Source organism: Schizophyllum commune, assembly GCF_000143185.2.
Source record: "Schizophyllum commune H4-8 unplaced genomic scaffold SCHCOscaffold_1, whole genome shotgun sequence".
NCBI classification, from domain to species: domain Eukaryota; kingdom Fungi; phylum Basidiomycota; class Agaricomycetes; order Agaricales; family Schizophyllaceae; genus Schizophyllum; species Schizophyllum commune.
In genome coordinates, this window is record NW_026089538.1 from 3,452,236 (window position 1) to 3,464,718 (window position 12,483).

The window sequence follows — 12,483 nt, forward strand, 5'->3', positions numbered from 1 at the left end:
TCCCTCGGAGATCTCCGGATTCGGCCGCGGCATCATGTTGAAGAAGTCCAACAATATCTCTCGGCTGCATATCTCGGTCTGCATATCACAGCGATCTTCGGTCCTGTCGGGCTGTCGTGCTTCTCGTACCCCGTCGGCGCATGTCATTGCTATCAGCACACTCGTCCAGAGATATCTTTCGGAGCGCAGCTCCCGCCTTTGCCCCGCCCAACCTCCCACGCGCCTGGAATCAGGCCCATCCCTCGTCCTCCCCGATACCAGGCGTCAAACAAGAATCCGAGCCCGCGTTATCAGCTTTTCCACGGACAACACCCCTCTGTGCCTCCATTCAGCGGCATCACGAGCAGGTCACTCCTGCGATGGCGTATTCTATACGCGTGCGCGAGATAAGCGCTGCTCCGCACGCCCGTGTACTATATATCTGGCTGGCATCACGGAGGTTGAGCGCTTCTGGCGGTCACAGATCCCCCTCGCCTCTTGCCTTAGCGCATCATCGTCGCGATGAGCAGTTCAAGCCCGTACGACGACACGAAAAGCCTGTCGACTAGCGAGAAGAAGGACGACCACCATGTGGAGGTCTCCGTCGCGCAGGTCGACACTGCGGCTGCGCTCGTCGCGGGGTCAGAGCACCCACTCGATCCAGCTGAGGCGGCAAGGATTCGGTACGCCTGCCCTCACTCTGCGGCAGCGCAAACAGCTGAGCGTGATCTTCAGCAAGAAAATTGACGTGCATATCCTTCCCCTCATGATGGGTACGTCTGTCCCCTGGCCTTATACTCTAAGTGCTAACGATATCTGCAGTTCTGTACTGGTACGCCACCGTCGCAGGGGCCTAAAGCATCGAGCTCATTACGTTCCTTTGTAGGGTCCAATTCATGGACAAGACGACGCTTGGTAGCTCCGCTATACTCGGTATCCGCGAGGATGCCCACCTTTCCACCAGCCAGTACGCCTAACTCCCGTTTGCTCCCGTTCGCCACCCGCTGACTTCTCTGCTAGATATAATTGGTACGCTTTCACTCACACTCAGTCCCGTGATGATCGGGGCTGAACCGTTCAATCAGGCTGGGGACGATATTCTACCTGAGCTACCTAGTCTTTGAGTTCCCGCAGAACTTGTGCCTGCAGCGCTTCCCTGTCGGAAAGTGGATGAGGTGAACTTCGAACCCATCGTCCTGTCCGGAGACTCACCTCGCCCCCAGCATCAACATCTTCGTGTGGGCCATCGCCATCTGCTGCCATGCGGCTTGCAAGAACTTCGCCGGCCTCTTCGTCGTCCGCATCCTGCTCGGAATGTGTGAAGGTGCGGGTCCTGCGTTTGCGCTGTTGATGGTGGGACTGACGAGGTGGACTTGTGAATAGGTTCAATTACCGCGGGGTTTATGATTGTATGCTGGGTCTATCATTGTCTTTCGTATTGAGATACTGATGCATCTAGGTCACGTCCATGTTCTACACTCGCGAGGAGCAGACATTGCGCGTCGGGTACTGGTGTACGTCAGATATTCTTTGTTACTCCGGAGCTGGTCCTGACAGCATGTGTAGTCCTGATGAACGGTACCGCGCAGATTATCAGCGGCTTCATCGCGTTCGGCAGTCTTCATATCCAAACGCACGGCTTCGCACCGTGGCAATGGTGCGTCTACCTCGCTACTGCTCCCTCTGTACGCCTTCTCACAGCCTTCAAAGGCTCATGATCATCACGGGTATCATCACCCTGATTACAGCAGTGTCCTTCTGGTGCGCATATTCACTTGTATAGAGCGTGTAACCGTGCTCTAACCCGTCGTAGGTTCTTGTTCCCAGACTCGCCGACTACGGCATGGTTCTTGACCCAGCAGGAACGCGCGAACGCAGTCCTCCGTATCAAGGTAAGTTGCGCCTCGGTGTTGTCGGTGTTGAGACGGTAGCTAATGCAATTCCTTTAGGACAACCAAACCGGTGTCGAGAACAAACACTTCAAGAAGGAGCAGTACGTATTCTCATTGAGCCTACCCGTCTGCAGCTCATTGCTATTGCGACGTAGGTTGATTGAGGCCCTTACCGACCCGAAGACGTGGCTCTTCGCGCTGCTCGCCGCGATGAACAACATTCCCAACTCGCTCACGAATCAGCGGTCGATCATCGTGGCCTCGTTTGGGTTCACGACCTTGCAGACTACACTTCTAGGCTGTAAGTTTTGAGCGGACTTGGTCACGGAGAATTAGGCTGATCATTGTCTTCCAGGTGTCGATGGCCTCGTCGAAATAGGTTAGTTGATCATCACGCACATCGCGTCAAGCTTGCTGACCGTGGCCACAGTCACGATCTGGACGGGTGTGACCATCGCAGCCAAGATTCCGAATAGTAGAGCCTACGTCGGGAGCATATACCTGATCCCGAATATCCTCGGTGTCTTCCTCATCAACTTTCTTCCCTGGAGCAATAAGGTCGGCCTCTTGTTCTCCGTCTGGATCACTGGTGTCGGCACTACTGGGTTCGGTGCGTATGCTTGCCAAATCATCATCTTAAACGATATTCATGGCAGCCTAGTCCTTGCCCTTGGCTGGATTGGCGCGGTGACGGCCGGTCACACCAAGAAGGTGACAACGAATGCTATGGTGCTGTCCGCGTACTGCATCGGCAATGCCGCGGGACCTTTCATGTGGGAGGAGAGGTACAAGCCTCGGTATGTTCGCTCGGTCTCCCGTACTGTGTTCGTTCTTACCGATCGTGTGTAGCAACCACATCCCATGGATCATCATTGGCATCTGCTACGCCTGCTGCATCGTGATCATGCTCTCCATCCGCCTACTGTTGTCGCGCGAGAACAAGCGTCGCGACCTTGAGCCGCGGGACACAACTTACGACGATGTCTACATCGAGCGCGTCATTGACGGGAAGGTCATGCAGGTCAAGGTTGAGAAGGTGCGGGATTCCATATTACTTCTCGTCGCTGTTGAACTTACGTTGTCCTTCAGGAATTCCTCGACCTCACAGACAAGCAGAACAGGGAGTATAGATATGTTTTGTAAACCGCATTCGGCAATTGTAAAGGTAGATGGGAGATGATAACGATCATGCATCTCGATCACGTGGCCTCGCTTCGCCGACGCGACTATCAGGGTGTCATATCTTCAGCCACAGGATTGCATTCTTGTTGTCTTCTCGGGCGCGCCATGGGTTCCGAAGCACCTCGCGGTACCGAAGCCGATGCTTAAGTTTCCCTCTCATGCAGACGCCGTGGGAGCACCTGTGGGCGAGTGGATAAGGCTGGAGGGCAATACAGCTCAAGGAGGCGCATGCGCATCGGCAATGAGCTGGCACCCACGATTCAACCTTATTCGTGACGTGACGTGCTCATCACGATTGTCGCCAGCAAGATGGAACAACAGCGACCCTGCACAACAGCCCCGAAGGAGGACAAGAAGGGAGGCCGATCAATGATTCGACACGCCGCATGTTTGCATACGCATTGAGGCGCTGATGCTTTCACCCGCGCGCAGACGTATATAAAGGTTGAGCGCGCTTCTGCTACGCACGCCCCTCCCCTATCCTTGTTGCCCCGCCGCTTGACCCAGCATGTCCCCCGCCAAGGCTTGCTGCAGCGCTGACTCCGAGATTACGGTGTTGTTTGTGCGGGTAAGTATACTCGCTTTTACTTCCTGAGATGCGTACTGACACCTCAAGCCAGTCAAAAAAGCGGTGGCAACCGACCGACTTCATTCACCAGGTCTGCAAGGCGAGCGACCTCAAGTACCTACGCCATGCAGACGTCAACTTGCGCGATGCCCAGTCGCCTCGGAGTGAGTTCGCGTTTGATGCAAGCGCGCCTACCTCCGCTTACTCTCTCCACTCTACCGTAGAGATCAAGTGTTACACGGAGTACACAGCCCTCCCACGCATCCAGCGTCTGCTCCCGCAACTAGAGCAGGGTGAATTCCATGCGCTTGTCTTCGAGGGCGTCGCGGCGGTCGATTACTGCCAGGATCTATGCGATGAGCCGCCTTCACGGCTATGCGAACGCTACGACTTCCTCGGCTCTAGTCCCTCTGAGTTTGATGCGCTGGAGGATATCTTCATGTGAGTGGGGGGAACTCTGATAGTCATGTTCGCCTTGCTTATGAATCTGAATAGCTTCTTCAACTCGGTGGTTTCCCAGCCGGATTGTCCTCTGTGGATCCTTAAGTTATATTGCAAGCACCGGCCAGAGGACCTACCTCCGTCGCGTCGTACAACGGAGCTGAAGTAGTGAGTTGAATCGACTTCGCTGTTCGTGTGCTTATTCTGATCTTATGCTTCAGTGGCATGCGTGAACATGAGCTTCTCTCGACCATGCCATCGCTCGGCTATCGTCCCAACAAGCGTGGCTCTCTGCAGCGGGCGTCCTCGTACAAGCGCAAAAGCATGATGATGCTCGGGACAATCAGCGGCCTCTTGACCAAGCGCCGAAGCACCATAGTCGAAATCGAGCCTCCGAGTCCCGTATCGGAAGGTGACTATTGCGACTGAGCCGATGCTTCCCCCCCAATTTTCCGTCTCCCCCTCCTCGATCCTTCCCGGATTTGGTTCTGTACTCCCCGCATGTGTATCATTATCACTCGCCTTGCCTCGTATTGCCTCCCATGAACGGATGGAATACCCCTGCCACTCTTTACACTGCCTATTTATTTGTACCGCTAGAAGTTCGCTTGCGGGCTTCTGTAGATAGATGTACTGCATTGATCAGTACCTAGTAGTTAGACCTCCTTCGCGACGACCTATATCCTCGATGACAGTCATGTTGCTTCCCTGCCTCTTGTCCGATCTTCAGAGCGTCAACCGATCTAGGATCTCCCAACTCTCCACCGGACCATCACACTTGGCGATCCAGATCTCCTTCACATCGAACCCATCGACCCATCCCCCATCTTCCCCACACTGTATACCTACCCTATCTCCCTCCTCCCGTATCACGCCCTCATCCTTCAGCGCCTGCAGGTAGGCCTCCCGCTCCTCCGCGTCCTCATCCACAATATACGCCAACGACACATGGGGGTACTTGGGCGTGCGCGGGGGCAGGTCGAGCGCGTCGTGCACCCGCTTGTGCAGCTCGAGCAGCTCCGCGGTGGACTTGATCGCTGTATACACGGAGCGGAAGAAGTGGTCGCCGACCTCGATCGAGGCGAAGGTGGCGCGGGTGGGTGGGGTGTCCTTTGGGATCGCCGTGCGAAGCCGCTCAAGAGGGATGGAGGTGTTGGGTCCGAGGGCAGCGAGGGTGATGTGGGGTGTGAAGTGAGGGTAGGTAGAGGGGTTGAGCGGGCGCTTAGAGGGTGGGCGGATGGTCATGATGCGTTTCTCGAGCGCCTCACGAATGGGCTTGGGTGGGACAATCCAGATCGTTACGCCTGAGAGTGATGAGACATACGGCACTGCGAGGTAAGCACAACGCACCCATGATGACGGTGGAGGAAGAGGTGCTTGGGGGACGAACGTTGTTCACGACTTGCTGAATATATGCGCTCTTGCCACCGGTTCGTGCGTGCATGATTGCACTTCTTGCTCATACGTATACGCTGTTATACACTGATATATACAGTTACTTCTACACAGTACCTACTAAAGGTCAAGCAAGCAGGAGGAAAAGATTCTGTACGTGAATACATAGTCCTGAGAGGGGATCCAAGGTGTGAAGAGATGGGGTTTCATGACTGCGCGTCAAGGTCTACAACCGCTGAGGGTACATGCGAAAAAGCATTCAAGCATCTCCGTGCGACGTATTCAAGCTGATCCAGCTGTGGTCGACGCTCGACGCATCGCCAGTATTGTTGCTCTCCACATCCGCGTCCGAGCCTGTTTCCGACCGCTCGTTGCCGCTGCTCTCGTCGTTCTCGCTCGTCGTCTGTTTGTGTGCGCCAGCCGCCGGTGCGGCGGGCAGCGGAAGTTCCTCCACGTTGGATGGCGGGATGACGAAGGGTTGCGCAGGGAGGAGTGCGTTGCGGACGGCGATGAGGTAGTAGGGGAAGTTGAGGAGTGTGTCTAGGAGGCTTGTGGGAAGGTGGGAGGCGAGACGGTATGTCGTGGCTAAACGCAGAGTCAGCAAAAGGCTTAGCACAAAAGAAACTGGGTGCTCACATCCTGCGCCTATGGAGAACTGGTCTCCCCGGTACCAGTTGAGCAAGTAGCCAAGCCCAATGTTGAACCCGAATACTGTGGGCCCATAACGTCCGCCAGTGACAGCACCAACGACGCGCTCGACAAGCGCAGCTACATCAGAGGGCTTGCGCCTCATGCGGACCGCCGCCGCAGTGGAGTGCGATAGCCCAATGAACCCAGGGCCGTAAACCAGCTTCTCCGACGCTGTCCAGGCCTCCAGCGTTTTGTACGTCTCTGCTGGAGATGGCTCTACCTCAGCCAACGCCCCTACATCGAATTGCCCCACTTCCGCCGTTACGACGCGGATGTTCGCCATCGCATCCGCCTTGCCAGTGAGCGCCGCGATGCGCACCTCCCGTCTCAGGATATCGACCGCGCGGTGCGTGCTTGACACGATCAAGCCCTGCACAGACGAGAAAGGCAGGCCTACGCGCGCGTCGATAGCAGGCAGACAGACAACAATAGACTTCTTCGTCCGCGAGGACGGACCGTCACGCATGAGCGGCAGGAGGGCCTGGATAATCTCGAGGGGGACCATCTGAGCAGCACTTAGGCGCTGGAGGTACTCGCCGCGAAGGTCGACATGCTCCAAGGGTGCGTGGATGGGGGAGGCAGGGATGGTGAGCAGGGAGATGACGGATTGAACGTAGGGCTGGGAGGTGCTGCGGGCGAAGGGATCGCCGTGAGCGGTGATGGGGAAGCGACGGGTGAGAGTAGAGGAGAGAGAACGCAGGAATACTGGGACGGTCGCGGGCTGGAATAATAGTTAGCGACGAAACTGCGAAGATAGATATGCACGCACGTCTGAAGGATCCAGCACTAATCCGCGCACGTAGCCAGCGTACTTGCGAGTGAGCGCGTCCGCTGCTTCAGCAGTAGATGTGCTGGCAATGACGATGAAGTTCTTGCTGTTCAGCTCCTGCACGAGTGGCTGGCCGTATGGCGTGTCCGCGCCAAGCACAACTGAATTTGTGGTCAATATATGGCACCTCTCCAGAAACACGCTCTACACGCACCAACGACCTGTCGCCTCTCCTGCGTCTCTTCCCTTCTCCTCGCCGCCCTCAACGACCTCGCATACGCTGGCCCATATCCCACAATCAAACCACCAGCCGCAACCGCCACCACGGCGCCTGCGGCCCCATACGGGTGCTTCTCTACCCATCCCACCGCCCTCTCCGACCAGGCAGGCGGAGGTGGGGGTGGCGGAGGCGGCGCAGGAACCTCAAAGTCCCCCAGCCCCGGCACCCTCACATTCTTGGGCAATTGCGGCCCGTACCGCGACACGTCCTGCCAAAGCCGGTCGAGCGCATCGCGCACATCGGGGAGATCGCTCCACGCGCTGTGCAGCTTAACCTCGACGTACTGCAGATATTCTTCGACTTTGTCGAGGGAGTCCATGGTGGGGGGAAGAAGCAAGGGAGCGCTGCAAATGGAGGGAGGAGGATAAGGACGGAGGTGAGGGATGTAAGCGGCGTGATGACGATTTCATTGATTCAGAACGCGCGGCGCGCCGCCGGGCCGCGTCTGCAAACAAAACGGACAAACAAAAGCGGCCTATCGCTTGCGCCTAATTTTGCTGGGGCAGAACATGATATCTGCATGCCCGAATCTATTCGAAAAGCTCAAAATCACACCAGCGGCTGAGGCATATAGCGCTGTGGCTCATAGTGCATAGTACTACATAACATAAACAGCTCGAGAACAGGGAAAAGAACAAGACCAGGCGGACATTATTGCCATCCACCTAGCCCTCCGGCGAGATGCACGATGACACCTCGCCGGCACGACGACCACATCAGCTCCCAATCAGTTCCCTCCCCTAGAACTGTTGGTCCAAGCGTGCGGGGCTTCATGTTGTGCATTGCAGCCGTCGCGGCCCTTCCTCCCGTTCTCCTCCTCCCCAGCACCCCCGTCCAAACCATAGGTTCATCAAGGTGCACAACGCCTAGAACAAGCGGACGGGCTTGCCCATGGTCGTCTTGATGTGCAGCGACTTGACGTTTTGCCAGTTCTTCTTGAGCAGGGAGACCAAGAAGTTGATGCCTGAACGAAGGCAGATGACGTTTAGTGACGACTCAACGGTGTCAACGAAGCTGAACGCACTCAGCATGATGTTACCGAGGACCTGGTCCTCAGTCATCTGGACGTGGCCGACGGCGACACCGAGGCAGAGAACCTTCTTCAGCTGGAACTTGATGGTCGAGCGGACCTCAGTGAGCTTGTTGCTCAAGTCCTCGGCGTGCGAGACGGGGGTAGGGAACTTGCCGGCTGAGGGGAGGAATTGTATTAGCTTGATAAACACGGGAGGGAACGCTTCGAACGTACCCTTCGACAGACCCGGGCCGAGGAGACGCGGGATCTGCTTGATGAGAGCCTCAGAGGCCAGGAAAGCGTCGTACTTCTTGGCGAGCTTCTTAACAAGCTTCTTGTTCTTGTTAAGCCTGATAAATCTCCTGTTAGCATCTATCTCCAACTACATAAAGACGATAACGCACTTCTTCAAATCGTCAACGGACATGTACTCGAGCTCGATCTGCTTCGCGCGATCGATGTCGGCGGCATCGGCCAGGATGCACAGCGACATGCGCGGGCGAGGGACATGGGGGAGCCTGAACGCAAGAGGTAGAGGGTCAGCACCAACGTATGCTATTCGCGAGATGTGATGCGCACTTGACGGTACCCGAGAAACGCTTGTCGCGCTGCGGGTCGTAGTTCTTGAGACCGATCTGGAGCTCGACCGTCTCCACGAAGTTGCGGCGCTTCTCGCCGTTCGCGTCGGCGAGTAGCTCCCGGACGGAGCCCCGCACGCTTGCCACTGAGAGCTTGCTTCCGCTATAGGGCGCGATTTATGTCGATCGAGATGGGTTGAAGAGTGATTTGAGGAGTGAATCGGCGAAGAGGTAGGGGGAACCGTCAGCTACGCACATAGTTCATCAAGACATTACAACGCACCTCATGCTTGATTTTCTTGACGGTCTTGAGGGAGATCGGTCGTCGCTGAACTTTGCGTTGGGCGCGCTGCTGCGACGTCTGGGAGCACGGGCCGAGCGCTGCCGGTGGACTGTACAGTTTGTGTCATGTGACACGATAAGTAGTCGGCCTGCGGTCCGTCTTCCGCCCCTGCGCCTCGTTTCCTGCTTCGATCCTGCCTCTTCCTGCTCTTCCTGCTTCAATGCCGTCCTCGATCTCCCTCGTTGCTTTCTATCACACATTGCAATAGGGTTATCAATGTCAAGATCCATTTTCAGCGAGCGCTCATATACCCTTGCAAGTGCATATGCACATCGCGTCTCCTGCCTGCGCACCTCTACCGCTTTACAACCGGTCGATGTTTGGTGAAGGTGAGTATGAAGTATCCTTCTTCTCCATCACCCGTTATTCCCCTGTACAAGATGACACAAACTTTCATTCGCGTTTTGTAAGACTATCCGGGCTCCTTACATGGCTTTGGACATGGTTATAACGCTTTCAACCCCATCTGAATCGACAATCCTTCTCTTCTTCTTGCACGCATGGCTGACTCTCCTGTCATAGTATCCGAGTTCTGCACCCTTTGTTTGCTTCCTGCTCTCGAAGCTTTCCTGTCATCAGCATCAAGACTTGAAGAGTCGCGCCCTCAATCGACGATAATGCTGCCTTTTTCATTGTGTCCAATGAATGACCTTATCGGCAAGACCTGTTTGCGCTGTCAACGCCGTCCTCCATAGCCGTATGCGAGCCAAGCGTATGGTGTATGGCAGGTTGCCGACTTCGCCACGAGGTACTTTTGACACAAGATCAACATCCTACTCGAGGTCGCTTGCCCATTGCACTACACTCGAATTCATCCTTCCCTCAATCATAAGCTGTCCAAACCCTACGTGTAGCCGTCATTTAGATAGACTAATCCATATTATCTGCTCTCATTGATTTGTGTGCGCGAGACGTTGCTTCCTGTGCATCTACTCAAGCTATTCGATGTTCGCTGCCGTATGTATGCCACACGTCGGTGTAGGTTTAGCAATACCCTGCGCATGCCGTGTCCGCCTCGATCTCAGATGGGCGCGTCGCGCGGCAGAGACCTGATGTGCAAACACGTGCATACGATTGTATTCCCCAACATCAACCTTCGTGTTCAAACTCGCCGTTCGTCTGCTCTTGCCACTGCTGGAGACCTCGTAGTGGACGTCGACCATGTCGCTGCTGTCGGACAGGCAGAAGGATGACTTGTGCGTCGTCAAGGCGCGGGTGAAGGCGGACGCTGAAGCATCTGCACCCATCACAGGCACAACGCGATGCTCGATTATCTGCACGCCAACAACTATACCGAGGCGTACAACGCGCTGCAGTCCGAGACGGGCATAACGTACAACCCAGATCCCAAGTCCAAGTACGCGGGCCTGCTCGAGAAGAAATGGACGAGCGTTATCCGGCTGCAGAAGAAGGTCTGTGGCGGGCATCGCGACCAGGTCCAGTCCGCGCCTGACCGACAGACCAGATCATGGATCTCGAGAATCGCAACGCTGCGATGAAGGAGGAGCTCGCAGTCGCGCCCTCCAAGCGCTCAGCAGCGCAGTCCGACTGGTTGCCCCGCTCCCCCGCCGCGCATGTCCTCCAGGGCCACCGAGGCGAGGTGTCGCGCGTCGCCTTCCACCCGCTCTACTCCATTCTTGCCTCCGCGAGCGACGACACGACTATCAAGATATGGGACTGGGAGACCGGGGACTTTGAGAGGACGCTGAAGGGTCATACGCGCATGGTGACCGACTTGGACTTTGATCATAAGGGTCAGCTCCTCGGTACGTACGTCTTCTGACCTGGGTATATGCGCTCTAACTCGCCGCAGTGTCCTGCTCGCATGATATGTTCATCAAGATCTGGGACTCGCAACAAGAGTGGAAGAACACAAAGACGTTCCCTGGTCACGAACATGTTGTCTCCTCCGTCCGCTTCATGCCTGGCGACCAGCACATTGTTAGTGCAGGCCGTGATAAGACAATCAGAATATTCGACGTTGCTTCTACGTGCGTAATGGTACGCTGCTATGCTACTGTTGCTGACAGCACTGCAGACATCTTGTACGAACAATCGTCGGCCATTCCGATTGGGTCAGATGCGTCACACCATCTGACGACGGGCGGTTGCTAGCAAGCTGCTCGCAAGACCATGTTGGTACCGCCCAAGTCATGTCGGAACCGTACTGATACCTGCGCAGACTGCCCGCATCTGGGATCCAACGAACGGCGAATGCAAGATGGAGTTGAGAGATCACGATCACGTCGTTGAAGTCATCGTCTTTGCTCCCATAGCTGCATATGCGACAATACGGGAGCTTGCGAAGATACCGGTATGGCTGTAACTCCTCGTTGTGGCACTCGATGCTCACCTCACTCTAGCCAACTGACCGTTCAAAACGGCCAGGTGCATACGCCGTGACCGGTGGTCGTGACAAGCTCATCAAGCTATGGGACATAGCAAGCGGGCAGATGCTTCGGAATTTCGTACGTCCAGGCGCACTACCCTTGCTATATGTTCCCAAACTGACCACGCTACAGGCCGGTCATGATAACTGGATCCGGGCTCTCGTCTTCCACCCCTCAGGCAAATACCTCCTCTCCGCCTCCGATGACAAGACGATCCGCATCTGGGAGCTCGCCACCGGTCGCTGTATGCGCACCATCGACGCACACCTCCAGTTCGTCACCACCATGCAGTGGGGCAGGCAGCGCATCGGGGGCGCGCAGCCCGAGGGCGATGCGTCGAAGGCGAACGGCGTGAACGGGGACAAGGCGAGCGATGAGCCGGAGAAGGTGGTGAATGTACTGGCGACGGGATGCACGGATCACTCGATTAAGATATGGTTGCCGTGAGGCGGGGAGTGGGAGAGACAGGCAGGCGAGTGTTCTGCCGGTGGGAGCGGCGGCGCGTCCCGGTGGGCGGCTATCCAAATGACCGCGTCTGGGCTAGAGGAACATTCGGTTTTGTTTCTGGTCAGTCGGTGTGCAGTGCAGACCCTTTTGCGTGTCTGATATGAACCCTGCAGGTGACTAAGATGATGAAGTGCGCGACGCGCTGCTTTTCCTCCATACATCGCGCAGCTCTATCTGGCGCGGTCCTTAGCGGGTATCCCTCATGCAAGTACACCTATTCGGTTTCGTTCTTTACTGCTGTCCATTGTCGTCGGTCACTATCTGTTCTGTCGTAAGTATTACTTATGGATACCCGCTCATTAATTTCATGTGTATCAATATGACAATATACGCGAGGAAGTCAACTAGAAGCAAAAGCGCTAGACGTCAGGCCTGTGCAGCTGGACATTTCCTTTCGTGATACTGGTCTGGACTCCGGGCTTCTGCGACATCGATTGTGTGAGCTTGGGAATGTTCA

The 12,483-nt window shown here is 55.9% G+C and overlaps 7 protein-coding genes across 7 annotated transcripts; 4 read left to right on the forward strand and 3 right to left on the reverse strand.

Annotated features, from left to right (window-relative positions):
- The first annotated feature begins 353 nt into the window (after positions 1-353).
- SCHCODRAFT_02608010 (MFS general substrate transporter) lies at positions 354-3,073 on the forward strand. Its single transcript, XM_050344287.1, has 19 exons — positions 354-662; positions 715-752; positions 802-811; positions 866-946; positions 1,000-1,008; positions 1,065-1,154; positions 1,203-1,303; positions 1,363-1,388; positions 1,439-1,493; positions 1,546-1,636; positions 1,690-1,740; positions 1,793-1,871; positions 1,929-1,972; positions 2,027-2,172; positions 2,227-2,250; positions 2,302-2,481; positions 2,533-2,668; positions 2,721-2,907; positions 2,961-3,073. The coding sequence occupies exons 1-19, from the start codon at positions 502-504 to the stop codon at positions 3,012-3,014; spliced, it is 1,563 nt and encodes a 520-aa protein (XP_050203090.1). The 5' UTR covers positions 354-501; the 3' UTR covers positions 3,015-3,073.
- Positions 3,074-3,561: 488 nt separating this feature from the next.
- Positions 3,562-4,491, forward strand: SCHCODRAFT_02483826 (uncharacterized protein; the record flags this gene model as incomplete). Its single annotated transcript, XM_003035675.2, has 5 exons — positions 3,562-3,621; positions 3,674-3,785; positions 3,846-4,062; positions 4,117-4,230; positions 4,284-4,491. 5 exons carry the CDS (start codon positions 3,562-3,564, stop codon positions 4,489-4,491), a joined length of 711 nt encoding a protein of 236 aa, XP_003035721.1.
- An 84-nt stretch (positions 4,492-4,575) lies between these two features.
- Positions 4,576-5,442, reverse strand: SCHCODRAFT_02608014 (LigT-like protein). The gene is made up of 2 exons (XM_003034833.2): positions 5,413-5,442; positions 4,576-5,366 (listed from the first exon to the last, which is right to left on the reverse strand). The coding sequence occupies exons 1-2, from the start codon at positions 5,414-5,416 to the stop codon at positions 4,789-4,791; spliced, it is 582 nt and encodes a 193-aa protein (XP_003034879.2). The 5' UTR covers positions 5,417-5,442; the 3' UTR covers positions 4,576-4,788.
- A 23-nt stretch (positions 5,443-5,465) lies between these two features.
- On the reverse strand, positions 5,466-7,585 carry SCHCODRAFT_02563162 (uncharacterized protein). The gene is made up of 4 exons (XM_003034832.2): positions 7,131-7,585; positions 6,917-7,077; positions 6,094-6,868; positions 5,466-6,042 (listed from the first exon to the last, which is right to left on the reverse strand). Exons 1-4 carry the CDS (start codon positions 7,513-7,515, stop codon positions 5,717-5,719), a joined length of 1,647 nt encoding a protein of 548 aa, XP_003034878.1. The 5' UTR covers positions 7,516-7,585; the 3' UTR covers positions 5,466-5,716.
- Positions 7,586-7,758: 173 nt separating this feature from the next.
- On the reverse strand, positions 7,759-9,116 carry SCHCODRAFT_02608021 (60S ribosomal protein L1). Its single transcript, XM_003034831.2, has 6 exons — positions 9,070-9,116; positions 8,788-8,949; positions 8,613-8,726; positions 8,443-8,558; positions 8,221-8,385; positions 7,759-8,160 (listed from the first exon to the last, which is right to left on the reverse strand). The coding sequence occupies exons 1-6, from the start codon at positions 9,072-9,074 to the stop codon at positions 8,063-8,065; spliced, it is 660 nt and encodes a 219-aa protein (XP_003034877.1). The 5' UTR covers positions 9,075-9,116; the 3' UTR covers positions 7,759-8,062.
- Positions 9,117-10,212: 1,096 nt separating this feature from the next.
- On the forward strand, positions 10,213-12,086 carry SCHCODRAFT_02608026 (dynein regulator). The gene is made up of 8 exons (XM_003035674.2): positions 10,213-10,325; positions 10,382-10,541; positions 10,595-10,895; positions 10,943-11,120; positions 11,168-11,264; positions 11,312-11,443; positions 11,493-11,597; positions 11,652-12,086. Exons 1-8 carry the CDS (start codon positions 10,291-10,293, stop codon positions 11,964-11,966), a joined length of 1,323 nt encoding a protein of 440 aa, XP_003035720.1. The 5' UTR covers positions 10,213-10,290; the 3' UTR covers positions 11,967-12,086.
- SCHCODRAFT_02037792 (uncharacterized protein) lies at positions 12,072-12,465 on the forward strand. Its single transcript, XM_050341579.1, has 2 exons — positions 12,072-12,086; positions 12,140-12,465. Exon 2 carries the CDS (start codon positions 12,229-12,231, stop codon positions 12,424-12,426), a length of 198 nt encoding a protein of 65 aa, XP_050203091.1. The 5' UTR covers positions 12,072-12,086; positions 12,140-12,228; the 3' UTR covers positions 12,427-12,465.
- Positions 12,466-12,483: the final 18 nt, after the last annotated feature.